This window comes from Barbus barbus (assembly GCF_936440315.1).
Source record: "Barbus barbus genome assembly, chromosome: 7".
Taxonomy (NCBI): Eukaryota; Metazoa; Chordata; class Actinopteri; order Cypriniformes; family Cyprinidae; genus Barbus; species Barbus barbus.
Genome location: NC_136735.1, coordinates 11220851 through 11240872, shown reverse-complemented (window position 1 = coordinate 11240872; position 20022 = coordinate 11220851). Strand labels below are relative to the sequence as shown.

General features: G+C 37.1%; 1 protein-coding gene across 4 annotated transcripts in view; it reads left to right on the top strand.

Moving 5' to 3' along the window:
* Nucleotides 1-217: 217 nt before the first annotated feature.
* Nucleotides 218-20022, top strand: part of LOC306872090 (RING finger protein 24) — a 35984-nt gene continuing 16179 nt past the window's right edge. The window contains exons 1-4 of one of the 4 annotated variants that reach the window (XM_079420468.1): nucleotides 234-560; nucleotides 3061-3114; nucleotides 14408-14561; nucleotides 18089-18238. In XM_079420468.1, the coding sequence (XP_079276594.1) occupies nucleotides 14479-14561; nucleotides 18089-18238 (233 nt within the window). In that variant the 5' untranslated portion in view covers nucleotides 234-560; nucleotides 3061-3114; nucleotides 14408-14478. Of the gene's footprint in view, nucleotides 561-3060; nucleotides 3115-13653; nucleotides 14562-18088; nucleotides 18239-20022 lie in introns of those variants that run through there. The other 3 variants (XM_079420470.1, XM_079420471.1, XM_079420469.1) reach the window with 3 other exon arrangements.

Sequence of the window (20022 nt, the reverse complement as noted above, 5' to 3'; positions counted from 1 at the left end):
AGGGTTTCAGTGTTTTATATTATATTTTATAAAATTATTAAATATGTACATTACACAGAAAAAACAAAAACAATGCTGGATCTCTGGAGGATATAATGCAGATATAATGTAAGGAGCTACCTATGATTGTATGAACCTGCCCCTCCCTTTGTGAAAGCATCCGCATCCCTCCCCACACCCAGACTCAACTCCCCTCTCTCTCCCCCCTCTCTCTGATGAAGGAGGAGGGACCTGCTCTTGTCGTGAGCTACGTGCAGAGTTCACATCTACTACCAAATATCTCAATCGACCATCCCATGAAGACGCAAATCAGGGGAGCGACTTTACTTTGTTTTACGAGCATCAGTTAACTTACAGCCTGCGATGCTTGTGTTTATACGATCATTGATTTGTTAATGCGTACGGATTTGTGCACATTTTAAAGGCTTGATTTGATATATTTCTGGTCGGTGGTTAGAAGAAGTTAGAAGGTGTTACATTGCGGAGGCGCTGAATTTGAGCTCTTTCATCTGTTTGGGTTTGTGATCGAGCAGGAGGGAGGAGTGGCGGAGAAACGGCTGGTAAGTCCATAATATTACACCTCCACATGAGCAATAAATATATACATGTGGTTGTTGCACTATCATAAACAGACATTCTTCCTTGGCCGTGTTTATTCCTCGAGTGCACCGATTAAAGCGCGACCCTTAAACCAAAGGTTAAAGGCATTTACCGTCTTTTAACGTTGTAGACTTCGTTAGCCCGCTGCTTAATGTGTCCGAATCGTGAGCGAATCGTTCATTTGAGTCGGATCTGTGAGTAATGTTTCGGTTGAACTGTTTCACAAAACACCGGTCTTTTAGGAATCGGAATGAATCGATCCGACATCTCGCCGACTCATTGAGCGAGAACCGCTTCATAATCCGACTTGGATTCAGATAAGAGAATTAGTAGGTTAATGTAAATGCATATCATTTTAAATTCTAAACAAAACGTGTGTTACTATGAAACCCTGTATTACAATTATTTGTAATAATGAAATGCAATAAAAACGTAATAAGCAGCAATATGTGCTTACATAAGAACTTTATTGAAGCATGGCCTCAGCGGGATGTCAGGGACCCTGGGAGAACGTTGAATCATTTTTAAATGATTCTTTGAAACTAAGTGTTCGAACGAATCGATTCGCATAAACGAGTCGGATCCCCCTATGACGTTTTTAGACAGCAGAACGGCTAGTGAGCTACCGTGTCTACACCGACCGGACGCGAGCGGCACGGCACGACAAGTCCCCGACATTAAACTGATGCCTCGTTCGGTTTATGACTATCTGACACAAAGTTTAAATGATTTGCAGCGGTCGCTTTGTCGCGTCAAGTGTAACGTTAGACATACTTTAGCTGTTGCGACACGACAATGGTCGCGTCCGCTGTAGACACGGCGTTTAATGTCGCTAATTAGGCGTATAATATTCGTGTTAATTACAATTAGACATATATGCTTCTGCTTTTACAAGCAGAGAGCATTCATTACTCCGTATAGACTCCAGAAACACCGCCTACTATCAGCCCGATACAAATATAACTGGAGTAATGTACTCATCAGTGCTTTTACTGATTGAATGGAACGGGGTTACCTCTGAATTTGAGCAGTATTGAGGCCTTTATTTGCTGTGTCTGCCACTACGTTCATTCACGTGTGGTGTCAAGCTTATCGACCTCATGATGATAATAAAAGCAGGCGCGAGAGCAGAATGTTCGAGGCGCGTGCTGGCCTGACCCCAGCTGTTTGTTTACCACTGCTTCTGTTACACAAAGTAAACACAATAGTAACCTGTGCACGTCATTATGAACTCCAGCGCTGGAGAATGTTTAGTTATGGTACACTTAAACTTGATTTAAAGTTGAGATATTACATGACAAAATGCATATGCATACTTTCATTGGTAGGTCTATCCAGTGATAAACCTGCATTTGCATTTAACTTTTTTATTTTATTTAATTTTTTTTACTTTAGATGCCCTATATCAGAACAGACCAACAAACCATTTGGGGTCTTGGCCTACCATTTAAATACCATAAATACTGATTTAACTATAGTTAGTGCATAAAGCACATTTTAGGTTAATTGACAAAATATGCAAAGTGCACATGCAAACTTTATATTATAAAGAAATCCAAACCACAGCTTTCTTCTTAATTTGTCATGGCAAGAAATTTCATTTACTTTAATATCATCCCTCACTTCATCAAGCAGGCAGGTCTGGTCTCTGGTGTAATACACCGAGCTTGTGCATGCTATTTTTCAGTGGAGCTGGCTGAATGACATGTATGGCAATAAGAACGTAATAAGAACTAATCAGGAACTTGTTTTTGTGCACAATGCACAATGTCAGATGTCAGTTTGCCTTATGCCATCCTGGCTGCTTGGTATTAGACAATGAAAATAATAGCCCCCTATGGTGTAGAGGTCAGCAGTGTGACCTTATGTGGAGCAGTGCTCAAAAACTATAAACATTTGCCTACAGCTCACTGTTAAAAGCAGTTGATTCAGGGGCAACTGACCCTCAAATGCATCTGTTTTCACTATGTGTTTAGTTATATTCAACATGCTGACATTTAAAACCAAAGTGGTCATTTCTGATGTTTTTACTTTGTAATGTAATGTGATGTATAAAATGCTTGTATAATGCTGTATGCTTATGATTGATATAAATTCAGGTTTTTATAATATAACTTTGAGGTTACTTAACATGCAAATGAGCTGTTGAACCTATAGCCTGCCTTTGAGTTGTGCATTATGCTTATGAATAGTTTTACACATGCCAGATATGACTCATGAGTCATTTGTGGTAAGTGTAGTTAATTCCAATTATTCCTAACTATTATTATTTTTTTTTCTTTTGATAAGACCAGAAATTGTTTTATTCAGGTAGAAAATGTGGAAATGCATTCTAGTGAAGCGATTCGTCATCAGCTGGATTTGCATGTTTGTTCCTCTCAATACTCTTTTGTAAAAAAAGAAAAAAAGATTATGTAAGTTTCAAAGACACAGATGTGAATTAGTCATCATGTTTTGCAGGCTCCTGAATTCTGAATCCTGCCTAAAATCCACAAAGATGATATATCTGCCAGTGTAAGTCTTAATATAATGCTTTACAACATATTTAATAGTTGAGTTCAAGTTGTCTGGTCCTTTAAAGGAATAGTTTGCCCAAAAAAAATAAAATTTGCTGTCAATTTACTTACCCTCAGACCATCTAACATGTAGATTTTGATGTAGAGTTTTTGTTTGTTTTTTCAATATAACAGATTTGAAGAAATTAAGCATCACTTGCATACTAATGGATCCGCTGCAGTGAATGGGTGCCATCAGAATGAGAGTCCAAATAGCTGATAAAATAATCATAACAATCCACACAACTTCAGTTTGAGTCTAGTGATGTGAAAAGCTGCATTTGTAAGAAACAAATCCAATGTTTTTCCAATCCAACCAATTTTAAACGTCACTTCTGGCTAAAATACCAGTTCATAAATCCATAATAAGGCTTTCTCCAGTGGAAAGTCCTCTCACATCCAAATCCACTGACATATTTGTTTAGAACTGTTTTTGCTTGTAAACAGTGCTTGCTCTTTGTGTTCTCTCCTGTTTCTAACAGGACAATTTTATTGCTGGAGAAGCATGGATAGGTGACTTGCATTTTAGCCAGAAGCAACGGTTTGAAGTTTAAAAATCTCTTGATTATGAGTTTCTTACAAACACGCAGCTTTTCGCTTCGCACAACATGAATCGATGAACTGGAGTTGTGTGGATTATTGTGATGTTTTTATCAGTTGTTTGAACTCTCATTCTAATGTCACCCATTCACTGCAAATAATCCATTGATGGAGAGTAGGAGATGCAATGCTAAATTTCTCCAAATCTGTTCAGATGAGGAAACAACCTCATTTAAATATTGAATGGCCTTAAGGTGAGTCGGGTTTCAGCAAATTTTCATTTTTGGGTGAACTGTTCCTTTAAAGTTAATTTATCACCAAAATGCAGTTATAGAAATTCTCCATATATTCTGTAAGATAAAAACTGTCTCTTGTGTGATTGATCATTCAGCTGAGTTCCCTTACCTTCATAATGTCTTGCATCAACAGCTTTTAAGTCTCTTTAATGAACAGTTGCTCTGGTATTTCCGGATTCTGGAGTTTTTATAGACTCATTTAAAGAAAATCATTCTGTGTTGTTTTAGAAGCACTGATTCTGTACGAAGGACACTTGTCTAATACTAATATAAACAAAGGATTATTGCATGCATATTTGGTGTACAGAATGGCCACATGATGAGAAATAAGACCACAAGAAAGACCGGCAAAAATAAATACTGAGTTGTTTATGAGGGCCCTGTGGGGAATGGCTGAGAGGGTAAATTAGGGGCAACAGCTGCTGGTGTCACTTCTACAGCTTGTTTGTACCATCTCATGTTACTGTTTAAGCTCACAAGACAGGACACTTACCCTCTTACGTATATTTAGGATCATTAAACCACTCATAAAAGCAATGGCAGATCTGTTCTCAGATCAGTATATCAAGCCAGCTTGCACTCTCAGCACAGCAGAGCATTGGAGAGAATTATTGCAAGATAAGCTATTTGATAGCATGCAGAGTATTCATCATCCTTCTGGACTTATAAATCATATCTTCTCACTCCCAGTGCTTAGTCTGCAGTGCGTATTCCCGTTCACCCAGAATGAAAATTGTCATTTGCTCACCCTCATGTTGTTCCAACCCCATATGACATTCTTGCTTTTGTGGAACACAAAAAGGCAATATTTCTCCTTTTGTAGTCCTCAGATATGAAGTCATAAGGGTTTGGCTCCTCTTCCCTGTCCTATCTAATCTCTCACCTGCAGCTCTGCTTCTTAAAGTGGATTAATTAGCTGTAAGAGTAACACCATTGCCCTGGATTAAACAGTGTATTAATCTCACTGCCCACACACACTGAGCTGAGACTTTTTTTTAATGCTACTCTTTGATGACTTAGATGATTGCATTGATATAAGGTTCCTTTCTTATCATGCACAAACTTAAAGCCTGAATTATGTGGTTATTAATGTGGTAAAGTTTCACTTCACATGGGTCAGAGATGCAGTAGATGTTCAAGATTTGCTCAGGAAAGACCAACAATCCATTAGGATGACCACACACATTTATATATTTACTAAATATGGCTTCGGATCTGTCAAAATGCATTCATAACTATTTGTTCATCAAGCCCATTTTGTTGAAATGTTTTTGAAAGAAGTCTCTTTTGATGACCTAAGTTGAGCAAAAACCTAGTAATATTGTCAAATATTCTTACAATTTAAATGGTTTTGTTAAAATATAATTTATTCTTGTGATTGCAAAATTTAATTTTCAGCATTATTTCTCCAGTCTTTAGTGTCATATGATCCTTCAGTAATCATTCTAATGCTGATTTGGTGCTTAAGAAACATTTCTTATTATTATTTATTTTGAAAAAAGTTGTGCTGCATAACATTTATGAAAACCACGATTCATTTGTTTCTTTGCTGTCAGTTTTGATGAACTGATTGTGTCCTTGCTGATATAAAAGTAAATTATAAAAATAAAAGTATGAATTTCTGATTTCTGGCTTTTGAATGGTAGTGTATATGCTTATATGTGCACAGTGGTGACAAAGTTCTCTTTTCCAAGCAATGTTCACATTAATGTGATTATTAAGCTGCAAATAAATATAGTGTTCTTAATTTTTGAGAGTATAACATTTCAGTGTAACATGATCAACAAATAATCTTTAAAAAAATATTTTGAGTTTGTGAAATTGTGAGTTGATTTGGAGTTAGAAGTTTTTCAAAGAAGCACCATTCTTTAAGATTGGCTAGGGGAAAAGTAGTGAAAGAGCAGATTTACTCATCACACTGATAAGAAAAGTGTTTATTTATGCAGATGTTGGCAGAGTCATTGTCTGATACGATCTAGTATTCTCTCAGCTGAGTTGAAGCCTTGAAAGCAAGCTTTGTAATATCTACTGTTGACACGGTTCTGCAAGACCATCAAATCTTGTTAGGTACTATATGTAAAATGAAATTATAAACTGGTGACCACATATTCTCACTAACCTGGCACCGACACTGTCAGAACCCACACCACTCCCCTTACAAAGCTGGAGGCCCTCTAGTTTTGTTGTAATATCAAGTTTCAAATGTGCAACTGGGATAGCCAGGGCTCAAGGCTCAGTGGAAATTTCCACTTCAGATTCAGACAGCAGCCTTTGTTCAGATGCAGGGGCTTGACACATGTTGCTGGAAATTGGCTTGAGCATCTGTTGCAAAAGACAGACAGCTTTTTCCTGACATTAAGAAAAAGAAACAAAAACCGATACCAAAACCGAAAACAAAAAATCGTATTCTGGCAAACGCATGTTCCTGTTTTAAAGGGCTCCAGTGAATAGAAGGGTATTGAGTAATTCAAACTTTTTCCAGCCTTTAACGGTTAGTAGATTAACCTTTTTTTTTCTTTTTTTTTTTTTTAAATGCAGAATCTTGTGCATTGCATAAAATTAATTTACCTTCCAATGCCCCTGTTTACTGATAGACATGAGGAATACTAATTACCCAAACTAATGTCCCAAATATAGCCCTATTGATCATGTTTGGAGTCTGTCCGGCTGTTAAAAGTGAATGATCAACTAGCAATGTTAGGTGGGGTGTAACATTTGCTGCTCGGTAGGGGCATGTTGACAGTAAAAACACGGTTTTACAGTTCTAAGCCTTGAGATATTGAGCTCCTCCCTTGATGGTGGGGGGTAACAACTACCCTCCCTATGATGGAAGATTACCAGAAGCACTCTGCAAGGAGTCTTCTTACTGCTTGATAGTGTTCCCATGGATAAACAAGAGTTTTAACTTACAGACAAGGTATCTCTTCATGAGTATGCCATGTCGATTTTTATGGAAGTTACACAAGTTTTGTAGAGAGGTCAAAGGGTGGTGTCAGTATGAGTAGTAGAGTTATTTTTTATCTTGTTTAGTTGAATGGAGTTTACTGTCTTGGAATGAAAAGACGAATAAACACTTTACGTAGTCGTAGGGGAAAATATATTTTGCTTCTGTTCAAAAACCTATAAATTTAATGTCGGCCTATAGACAAAAGTTTAGATCATGATATTTACACTCTTGTTTTGATGCAAAGAGTGCATGACGACAGTATAATAAGCTCTCAGTGACGCAAGTCTTAAGAATCACATGCTTTCTTTGTGGAGAAGGCTATCCCAAAATGCACTGGGGAAAAAAGAATACAATTTGGAAAATAGGTCCAAAATTGATACACTGTACAGTGTCGTGAAAAGGTTTTTGTCCCCTTTCTGTTTTAAATTTTTTGCATATTTTTCACACTTAAAAGATTCAGATCATCAAACAAATTTTAAAATTACACAAGAATAATGTAAATACAAAGTGCAGTTTTTAAATGATGATTTAATTTATTAAGGGAAAAAAGCTATCCAAATCTACCTGGCCCTATGTGAAAAATGAATTGCCCTCTCCTGATAAATCGTGAAAGAACTGCGATTAACCACCTTATTTTAGAAAGCTGAGTTATAGCCACACCCAGGCCTAATTACTGCCAGACATGTTGAATAAAGAAATCACTTAAATAGAACCTGTCTGACAAAGTAAAGCAAGCTTAAAGAGCAACACATATTCAATCTAAAGAAATGCAAGAACAGATGAGAAACTAAATATTGTACTTTATCAGTCTGGAAAGGGTTATAAAGCCATTTCTAAGGCTTTGGGACTCCAACGAACCACGGTCAGAGCCATTATCCACAAATGGAGAAAACGAGACTGGGCAAAAACGGCATCCATGGGAGAGTTCCAAGGCAAAAGCCATCGCTGACCAAAAAGAACAAAGGCTCGTCTCACATTTTCCAAAAAAATATCTTGATTATCCCCAAGACTTTTGAGCAAATATTCTGTGGACTGATGAGACAAAAACTCACTAGCAAGTTCACCTCTGAATGGCTCAAGAAAAACAAAATTAAGGTTTTGGAGTGGCCAAATCAAAGTCCAGACTTAAATCTGTGGCATGACCTTAAACTGTCCATTCATGCTCGAAAACCCTCCAATGTGGCTGAGTTAAAATAAATCTGCAAAAAAAGAGCGGCCCAAAATTCCTCCACAGCGATATGAAAAACTCATTGCCAGTTATTGCAAACGCTTGATTGCAGTTGTTGCTGCCAAGGGTGGCACACCCAGTTAATAGACTTAAGGGGCCAGTTACTTTTTCATGTAGGGCCAGGCAGGTTTGGACAGCTTTTTTCCCTTAATGAATGAAATCATTATTTCAAAACTGCATTTTTTTTATTTACACAGGTCATTTTTGTGTAATCTTAAAATTTGTTTGATCTGAATCTTTTAAATGTGACAAACATGCAAACACACATAAACAGGAAGAGGGCAAACACCCTGCTGTCACCTTTGCTGCAGCAGTTCTGTGTTTAGACACAACATTTGTTAGGACCTACTTTCTGATGGTCCCTTTCATTCACTTTCATTGTGACACTGTTTTTTGTCCAATATTCTTCTTCACTGATGAAGTCTTGCCATACTTACTTTATGCATTCATAATCGTAAAGACTGTGGTTAAGGTAATTTTGCTGTTAACTGAAAATTTAATGTTTAATCTTATTATACATTACTGACACTCTATCCTCCAATCTGATACTTTTAAGTGCTTTGACGTAATCTGTATTGTTAAAAGTGTTATACAAATAAAGGTGACTTGACTTAAGTTTACAGACGCTTCTGCTAAACGAGCTCATTTGATTTGTCCTTTTTGGAAGTCCAACAAGTCACTGATTTCACTGAATGCTTGTAACTAACCACTGCTGAACAAAAAGTGTATATACAAACTAAAGAATGTAAACAACAAAGATAAAAGAACTATTGCAATTAATTTGTGATCACGTTATTTTGTCCAACCCCTGTAAAAAGTTGGATTAAAATGGAATATTTTACTCAATATTTGACCAAGTATTTTTGCAACATGAACTCCATTGCCATCCATTGTGAGTGGAATGATGTGAAGTGTGCTATTTGTTTGAGTGATGAATTTGCTATGACTCTGATGTCCTGTGTTGGGTGGTTCAAATCAGTTATGTTGTGACATGAAACTTAGGATGCCTCTTTATCATTGTTTGCATGTCCGTTTTAATAAAATTTATATTTAATATGTTTGGGGCCACTCAGTGGATGTGTGAAATATCTATGCATTGATGTGTGCCAATGGGTCTTTAGCTGCCAGACAACATAAGAGAGGTCATCATAAAGGTGTGTGCTGATGGTCTGCCTGACCGAGTTTCACAACATCTCTATGCAAACACTTTAGCAACCAAGGTTGCGCGCAGAGTGTGTAATTATAGCTTTACTGTGATAAATGCTTCCTTTTGCGTCTGTGCTGAGTGTCAGAGTGAGACATGACTCATGAGCAAATGTGAAAGTGAAGTTGAATGTTAGAAAGTAAGTTGCATATCCTTAGTACACTGTACAGTATATGGTGAATTGCCCTGGTGGCCTAAAGACAGAGAAAAAGAAAGGATCTTATTTTCTTTTCCAGAAATTCCAGGGTGCTTTTTTAACCTCAGAAGGATTTTTTGCTCTTACTGTTAACAAAAATGGACATTTCCAGCTTTTATAGTCAGGACTTTGTGCATATTGAAGACCTTTCCAGAAGTAACATGAGAGTGATCAAACATGATTTATATATATTATAGATGTGGCAGTTAATAACAGCTCTTGGTTGGTGTGGCCTACTGGTTACAGATCTTAACTGTAACCAAAAGGTCGTAGGTTTAAAACCTCAAATTGTCTCTGAAATATATGGATTGTAGCTTAGTTTGGATAAATAATTTGCTATATGACAATACTGCTCAATTTTTTTTTTACATGCCATTGCATTCCGAAAATATGTTACAGAAACAATTCATAACACACCACAAGTGTGCACTGCATACTCCACTTTACCACAGGCTGTGCTATAGTGGACATATAAACTACAATCGGTTTTCTTTTAGTTTAACTACCATCATAGTAATAGTTTGAAAGGTATCTTTCATATTAAGTTAGTTAAAGTCAGTTACTTATCCTGAATAACTGTTAGCTGGTTGAAAAGCTGTTATTTAGGTTAGCGAGCAACTTAAAATTAAGCGTAGCGTTAGTTCTGGCAGGTCACGTGAGTCCAGCTTGCACCAGCTAACACTCAGCTGAACACATCTACCTATAGGGATACGACACCTATCACGTCATTCCTATATAAGCGCTATTCAGTATTATTCAGCAGCTTGCTTGCTCGGGAGCAAATTACCCTCCTCCATCCCCAACTCCTCCTTTCGCCACAGTCAGGACTTGGCTTCTGACATTTCTGTTGAATGAGATTTCCCTAATCTTGAATAATGTGTTACACTAAATGTAATTAAGTACATGAATCATATCTGCTTGGTTCTGTTCTGTTAACCCTTGGGGGGTTATTATTGCTGCTCTCCCTGCTCATTCATGACAGGCTGCATGGATGGGCAGGGAGTTTTTGCCCAGAACAGAACCATACCGCCAAACCAAACTGTATGCTAAGTGTCTATCATTGACGATAGTGGTCCTGATAGAATAATAGTGTTCTGTTTAAAGGCATAGACATTTGAAGTTAACTAATTCTCCCTGTACTGAAGGTTTGTACTGCCTCATGTAGTACGCAGGCCTTCAAATGAAGGTTTCTTGGGTTGACAGCACAATATGTTTCTAAACTTTGTGCTCAAAATGTAGTATCTAAATTCAAAGCCTTGTGCCTCATTTCAAGTTGAAGGCGTCCTCAGCTCGTATCTTTTTACAGAAATATGGAATGAAACTGTAGCTTAACGCTAGTTTATTTAAAACCACTGCCTTCTTAAGTGAATCTTACATATGTTTTCCCCAGATGGATGTCTTGGGTGCTTTGAAAGCTTCGCTATGCAAATTTAGCATTGGCTAAATACCCATTGTGATGTGTTAAGGTGAATTATGACAACATAGATATTTGACACAAGTCTGTATTAACTTTAGCTGGGAGAATTCAGTGTATGCAGTATGCACTTAATTTTTCCCAGTCTGCTGGTGGGTTGTTCTCCCTTGGGAAGATTGTTTGGTGGTTAATCAGGCATCTCCTCTGTTGTCTGGCATACTGGCAGTGTTTGCATTGTTCACATCAGGGCACAGTAGGTCTTGGATTGCAATTAGAGTTTAGCTAATGCACATAAATTGGAAGGTGACATTGTGCCCAATGATCTTATGTAATAATGTAATAGTATAGATAGATGTAGAGAGAGAGAAAAGAGAGGCAACGCATAGAAAAACAACAACAATCGCAACAGTATAACAGTTAAGCCCTATTCAGTTACAAATGGGTTTCAAGTGTTATACTTGTACATTTATTTGATCATTGTTAATGTTTACATGTACTAATGTATTTTTAACATTTCAAGTTGTATTAGTTAATAAACTTTGTATGATAATGATAATGATGAATTATTCACAGACAATAGTATATTTATAAATTAATGCTAACTAAGGGTAAATGCTGTAAAAAAGTGGTCTGTTGTTATTTCATGTAATGCAATTGCTAAGTTCATGATACTAATATTCTGTTATTCAAGATTCAAGATTATTGTTAAGCCTTGCTTTCACTCCAGTGCAATTTCATTTCCAAGCACCAATCATAGATATTTACTAGTGTTGTAAGTCTTCTTGTAGGAATATATTTGTTTCCTTAAAATGGATCCTTTAAGTGCTTTATTATATTTCAAGTGCACCAGATGGGCTATTGAGATTTTTGATACTTCTCACTCCTTTATTCACACTGAAATTAAAAATGAAATAAAGTAGGTGTGAACAGGGCACTTCTTTGCTTTGATTTACTAAAACCAAAAAGTGCAGCTGCTTAAGTGTGCATGGCTCACTGTACATTAATCATTGTATAGTCAGAAGCCTCTTTTAAGCCCAAGAGCACTTTTTATAGCCCATCTGAACACATTAAGGATTGAAAAATGCAACACATTTTGAACAAGCAAGGGCCACTCCAGTGTTACTCTGCACTTCTTCTCAGTTCTGAGGGTGACTCAGTGCACTATTGAAAAGCTTTTCCTCCTCAGTTGAGGTGAAAATACCATTTGGCAGTGTCGTTACAGCAAGCGGAGCATTGCAAAATGACCTTGTCTGGTCAGTTCGGTGACATAATGGGAAGTAGGGGTGAGAAGAGACTAGATATTGCACCCTGTGGTACGGAAGATCAGAAAAAGAACCTGTTTAGTTTCACTTCCTTTCATTTTGGGTGGCAGCAATGGCCTGACAGACACTTAAAAACACCTTTTGTGCATTGGGTTGTCTTCCACAGCAGGACAGTGGCTCCGGAATACATTTGGTGTCTGCGACTCGCTCGCTTAGCAGAAGCTGGTACGTGAAACTGTCACTTTGGTACACAGGGAGTTTTCATTTGTAGTGTCCCTGCTGCGACCTCTGCAAGCTTTCCCTCTTCTCCTTTTTGAGAAGTTGACATGTGTTTCTAAAGCTTTTAGACCATCTGAGCTGCTCACTATTGGAGATTCCCTTTACAGGCAAGGTTCTTGAAAGCTGCATAACTATCGTATTGCAGACGGGAAGGAAAGATATCTATTGCTCATTTAAGAAACATCATCTCAGAATCACAGGATAAGATTTGAGGAAAATCCCTAACACTCCCAAGGTGGATTCTTGATATTATTACATGAGTAAACAAAAGATTTTTTCCTACTGCCAAAAAATCATAAACTGTAATCAGTTTCGCTATAAATCAGTGCTGTGGTTCTTCACATTTACGATCTGTTAAATGGCTATAAAGTCAAAATTTATAGCTGCTGTTACCTGGAAAAAGATTCAGCTTGTTTAAAGCTATGTGCAAGAGCCAGTTTTGTTTGAATGGTTCTGGATCAGACTCGTAAGCAAAATTGTACTAGGAATTTTGCACTGAGCTGACAATGTAGGCAGAAATGAGTTTGCAGAGCAATATCACTTCACTCATTAAATTGTTTTATTATTTACAAGATTAAACTTGCAATGCAAAGATGTAACTGAAATAGCAGCAGTTATATTATTTGCACTTACTGGTTAAATTCAGTTTATTATAATGATACCAAAAATGGAAATACAGCCCAATATTTTAACTCATTTGTTTAGTTTTACTGGGTTTATTTTGTGCCTCAGTGATGTGATCTTTCCAACGATTAATGACACATCTTATCTGTATGATGCTTCATCTTATGTTTATTATAATATTTCAAGTAAATATATCAGTGATTATATCAGCCAGAACAAGCTGTTGATTAACTGTTTTTAATATCTCCCTAGAACTTCCTTATCAGTGTATATTTTATGATTGTAGTGGATTTTTTAACCTATCAAAACTGCTTTTGTGTACTCCGTTTTGCCTCATTATGGTTAATAAACACAAATCTCGGTTGGAATGCTGTTAACTGGGGTGAAAGTGATGTTGTGACAAATGCATTCAGCTCTCATACTTCATCTCACTGTAACCTGATGTTGAATCTGCACTGAATTGGAGGCAAATCAATTATAAGTAGTTAAGATGTTTTTGCTCACATATTATCTGATGATACTGAGAATCTTTATTTTTTATCTCTGTTTTTTGTTTTTTTTGGTCAGTGTAATGTGTCTTTTTGTTCAACTTTGACAGTGAGACATGTTACTTGAGCACTAAATCAGCATATCAGAATGATTTCTCAAAGATCATGTGACACTGAAATCTGGAGTAATGGCTGCTGAAACTTAAGCGTTGCAAACACACATTTTGCATTTTAAAATATATTAAAAAGTGGCAAATTTTGCTAGCAAGTAATCATTCAACAGACATGACATTTAAAATGAATATTATCACTGACACTGAGGGGAAAAGGAGGATGAGTACTTGCCTGCAGCCAATGGAGCCTCTCCCAGTCTTGAACCCATGCCCAACACCCTGATTCTTTTAAAATGTAGGTCTTTCCGGATTCTTTTCCATGTCCTGAACTTCAGGAGTTTTCCCAAGAACATGCATCTTTGTGTTTGAGGGCATTAAAATGTCAGTGTGTATGTATGTTTTGGCTTTGTGACAAAAACCAAGCCACAAGAGCTCAGACGATTAATGTCTGTACAGCAATATAAAGAAACAAGAAGAGCAGTGAACCGTATTTTGCCACAGCGGCAAAATGGCATTGTGAGCCTGACAGATTCAGACCTCTAACTTAGTCAAAAAAATACTACTGTTTACTAGTACATACTGTATCGGTAAGAATGAGGGATGCTGTTATTGATATAACTGTGTCTGTGTAAAGGCAGCTGGTTATTGATTTTCTTTTCAGAGACGGAGCGGCGAAGTAAACAATCTGTTGGTGGTCAGTAGGAATCTGGGTGAAAGTGGGAGCGTTTCCGAATGTGTCAAAGGCCATCACATTCAGACAGGTCCAGGATGTCAGATGTTTATAGGGACAGTACAAGTCGGTCTGTGAGAACAAAGTATGATGGCTAACACCCAGCTGCATACTGTTACGGGACATCACACAGTTTTTTCTCTACCTCCCCCTTTGTTTACACACACTGTCTCACGTGTCTCTTGTCTACTAAAGGCATGTCCAGACATGCCCTTTCTGGGGGTGGGTGGGAGTAACATCCTAAAGAATTTCCAGTGAAAACTCTCACTCTCACACATGTAAATAAACAAAGACCTACACACAAACACACATACGCATTTGGGATGTTCCACTGACTCCTGCTGTTCTTAAAAAATTTATTTAGACTAACCCTAAATTTTTTATCATGGATTAAGACATAACATTATGAGTTTTATTTGGAGGGGGTTTGCAACTTCCAAATAAACTTTTTTTTTTTTACTATTATTATTATTATTATTATTATTATACAAGGCACTTATCTTTGGCTTTTGTGTTTTTTATACTAATCTAAAGATATATTCTACTGCATCTCCCAACTTTACCCCTAAACCTCACAGAAACCCTTTTACATTTTAAGGCAAGACCTAGTGACTTTAACACAGATATCACCATATTCTCTTAGGTTGATTAATCATAGTACGTTAAGACAATTATTTTATATTAGTTTTTGTATAAGTTTTCTGAAATGTTATAAGTATGATAAGTATAAGTGAGTCATCTAATTAAATATGTGCTAATTTGCATGTTTTTCTAGAACATAAATGTTAACATTGTGTAAACAGGTTCAAAATAGTGTTGTTATTGAAATATTTGAGTTAAACGTTTATTTTAGATCTTGGATCTCTTTTTATCACTCCATAAATCAGAAAATACTGTCAAACATGAATAAAAATTATAGAAAGAAATATTATAAAATTATATATAATTATATATTATATAATTAGATACAGTGGGTACGGAAAGTATTCAGACCCCCTTCAATTTTTCACTCTTTGTTATATTGCAACCATTTGCTAAAATCATTTAAGTTCATTTTTTTCCCTCATTAATGTACACACAGCACCCCATATTGACAGAAAAACACAGAATTGTTGACATTTTTGCAGATTTATTAAAAAAGAAAAACTGAAATATCACATGGTCCTAAGTATTCAGACCCTTTGCTCAGTATTTAGTAGAAGCACCCTTTTGATCTAATACAGCCATGAGTCTTTTTGGGAAAGATACAACAAGTTTTTCACACCTGGATTTGGGGATCCTCTGCCATTCCTCCTTGCAGATCCTCTCCAGTTCTGTCAAGTTGGATGGTAAACGTTGGTGGACAGCCATTTTTAGGTCTCTCCGGAGATGCTCAATTGGGTTTAAGTCAGGGCTCTGGCTGGGCCATTCAAGAACAGTCACGGAGTTGTTGTGAAGCCACTCCTTTGTTATTTTAGCTGTGTGCTTAGGGTCATTGTCTTGTTGGAAGGTAAACCTTCGGCCCAGTCTGAGGTCCTGAGCACTCTGGAGAAGATTTTCGTCCAGGATATCCCTGTACTTGGCCGCATTCATCTTTCCTTCGATTGCAACCAGTCGTCCTGTCCCTGCAGCTGAAAAACACCCCCACAGCATGATGCTGCCACCACCATGCTTCACTGTTGGGACTGTATTGGACAGGTGATGAGCAGTGCCTGGTTTTCTCCACACATACCGCTTAGAATTAAGGCCAAAAAGTTCTATCTTGGTCTCATCAAACCAGAGAATCTTCAGGTGTTTTTTAGCAAACTCCATGCGGGCTTTCATGTGTCTTGCACTGAGGAGAGGCTTCCGTCGGGCCACTCTGCCATAAAGCCCCGACTGGTGGAGGGCTGCAGTGATGGTTGACTTTCTACAACTTCCTACAACCATCTCCCGACTGCATCTCTGGAGGTCAGCCACAGTGATCTTTGGGTTCTTCTTTATCTCTCTCACCAAAGCTCTTCTCCCCCGATAGCTCAGTTTGGCCGGACGGCCAGCTCTAAGAAAGGTTCTGGTCATCCCAAACGTCATCCATTTAAGGATTATGGAGGCCACTGTGCTTTTAGGAACCTTAAGTGCAGCAGAATTTTTTTTGTAACCTTGGCCAGATCGGTGCCTTGCCACAATTCTGTCTCTGAGCTCTTCAGGCAGTTCCTTTGACCTCATGATTCTCATTGCTCTGACATGCACTGTGAGCTGTAAGGTCTTATATAGACAGGTGTGTGGCTTTCCTAATCAAGTCCAGTCAGTATAATCAAACACAGCTGGACTCAAATGAAGGTGTAGAACCATCTCAAGGATGATCCGAAGAAATGGACAGCACCTGAGTTAAATATATGAGTGTCACAGCAAAGGGTCTGAATACTTAGGACCATGTGATATTTCAGTTTTTCTTTTTTAATAAATCTGCAAAAATTTTAACAATTCTGTGTTTTTCTGTCAATATGGGGTGCTGTGTGTACATTAATGAGGAAAAAAAATGAACTTAAATGATTTTAGCAAATGGCTGCAATGTAACAAAGAGTGAAAAATTTAAGGGGGTCTGAATACTTTCCGTACCCACTGTATATATTACCAAATCCCTCTGTAAAAATCTTCAAAATATACAGTAGAACTGGAACATTTGGTGTTAATGCTACTAATGTTGAAATTTCTGACTTAGTGCATGAGAAACAACTAATTTTGATAAAACAGCCTTTAAAGATGTGTTGTAATTGAAATCTTAGTAGATAAATTGTAATAAAACAAACACTCAAATGTGTGTTTTGGATGTTTTCTTTTCACTAGTCTGAAAGAAAGCAAGTTATGGAAGCAAAATTGCTCAAAATTGACCAGTGCCTAAATAAACAATGGTTTTGTCTTCTTTCATTATTTAGTGTTTTTATTAAATGTGTTTCATTAATGCAGTTGAATTCATGTTTTATCCTTTTTGAAACATTTGTCTCTGGTAGTGTTTTACATTTTATTTTTCTGTGTCCATATACCTTTTGGGGTGACTGTACTCCATTACTAAATTTATGTTTTGGCAAGAAAATGTGTTCATCGTTCTGTTAACAGTTTTAGGGTTTAATTTTTAATTTGAATTTTTAGAGTGATTTTTTCAGTCAGAGGTGAATATATAATTATTTTTTTTTTTAAACATGCTCATAAGGGACCAAGTCAAAGCTGTACTGACTCTCAGTAGATTAGTTAACACTAATTTCCCACAGACAGACAGTGTGGGTATTGCTTAATGGCTCCTGCAGGACCAATGTTCTCAAACGCTCTCCACTAGAATATTACATGCACTGCCCACTGCACAATTTAATCCATTAATGAGTTTATTCATTGGTCTGCTGGGTACATAAGCAGTTGTTGTGGAAACCGTTCAGAAATCAAGCCAAGCCACATATCAAATCACAGTCATACTGACAAGAACATTCGCTTATACAAGCATCGGCAGACAGGGTGATTATTTTCCTTTAGAGATTGAGCTGACACAGCATAAATGGATTACTACACTAATGGGCATGTGGTCTGCTAGCATTTGCATTAGTGTTGGGATCAATAAATCACTCACTGATGTTTCTTTGTCTCTTTTCCCTCTCATTTTAGGTTATCCATGACCTCAGATTTACAGCATTACAGTTTCAGGATGCCAAATATAGGGTTCCAGAACCTTCCCCTCAATATCTACATTGTAGTTTTTGGGACGGCCATTTTCGTCTTCATCCTCAGCCTACTCTTCTGCTGTTACCTGATTCGGTAAGACCACCTGGCTCTTCTATGTGTGCGGCAGCAGAATATGTTTGAACAAGCCTCAAAATGCCATACATTTGCTTATTTCTCACTCCAATGTGCGTCATTTAAGTCACAATTACACCACAGATATAAAAGTAACAATTATCTATGAACCTCATGTGCTGACACCGAACTGCCTTAGATTATGCCACAAATGCGCGGATTGGTGTTCATCTAGACAACTGTTTAATGCTCCGTGCTCAAAGGTAAAATAGAAAATGGAAGGGAGTTTAAAAGACTTCTGTGAAGAGGATAGAGGGGAAATGACAGATGGTGATGGAACGGAGAAGTTCTCTTTCATCTTCACACAGTTCATACCATGTGAGGCAGCTTTTATCATACTTACTTTGAAGACTGAACCAACTCTGAATGTCAGAGCCATACCTTACTTATTAGTGCCTGTCCAATACAGAAGTAGAAATAAATCAGCAAGTTTAATTGATTTATACTTTTGCTAAGTACAGAGAAGCTAATCCTACACATTAACACAGTTTGTTGTTGTTTGGTTCTAACAGAGCTGTTTAGTTTCAGAATAGGTTCCCTCTGAAATTTTGGATTTAGTTTTGGATTTATGACTAAATTAAGGTTGTTAAAATTTCATTACATAGACTTCTCTGTAAATTACACAGTCATACCGTAATGTCATTTATTCATTTATACTTTTAAATTATACATTTAAACCAACTGGTCTACAAACCATGTCTTGATGGCATGCCTGAACAGCTCTATTGCAATGCAGCATTTTCTTAGGCATGGTGTGTTCAGCTTGTAAATGAAGTCCTAAGCTTCTAAAATAAAAGTAAGTGATGATCAGGACAACAAGGCAATTGTATGGCATTTTGAAAGAAAATCATGATTACTTGTCACTGAAATGGAATTGTTACTTTTAATAGTTTTTGTGCATACTCGATACACTAACAAAGTTTTTCATGAAGAGTGAGAAGGTCAAACAGCACAGTTTGGAGAAGCTAAGAAAACTACTGACTTGATAATCTGAATTGACAATAAAAATCACCATTACTAGCTACCTCTGCTATTTGGCTTCTAGTTTCAATGTGGTTGGATATAAAGCTTATTTTCACAATAACTGAACCCAAAGCATATACAGGTGCATCTCAATAAATTAGAATGTCATGAAAAAGTTTTTTTCTTGTAAGTTATTTTAAAAAGTGAAACTTTCATATATTTAAGATTCATTGCATGTAAAGTAAAACATTTCAAAAGTTTTCTTGTTTTAATTTTGATGATTAGAGCTTACAGCTGATGAAAGTCAAAAATCAGTATCTTAAAATATTAGAATATTTACATTTGAGTTTCAATTAATGACCATCCCTACAGTATAAATTCTGGGTATCGCTTGTTCTTTGAAACCACAATAATGGAGAAGACTGCTGACTTGGCAATGATCCAGAAGACGAACATTGACGCCCTCCACAATACAGAGAGTTTACAGAGTGCTGTATCAAAGCATATTAAAATGCAAAGTTGACTGGAAGGAAGAATTTGGGTAGGAAAAGGTGCACAAGCAACAGGGATGACTGCAAGCTTGAGAATACTGTCAAGCAAAGCTGATTAAAACACTTGGGAGAGCTTCACAAGGAGTGGACTGAAGCTGGAGTCAGTGCATCAAGAGTCACCACGCTCAGACGTCTTCAGGAAAAGGGCTACCAAGCCACTTCTGAACCAGAAACAATGTCAAAAGCGTCTTACCTGGGCTGTGGAGAAAAAGAACTGGACTGTTGCTCAGT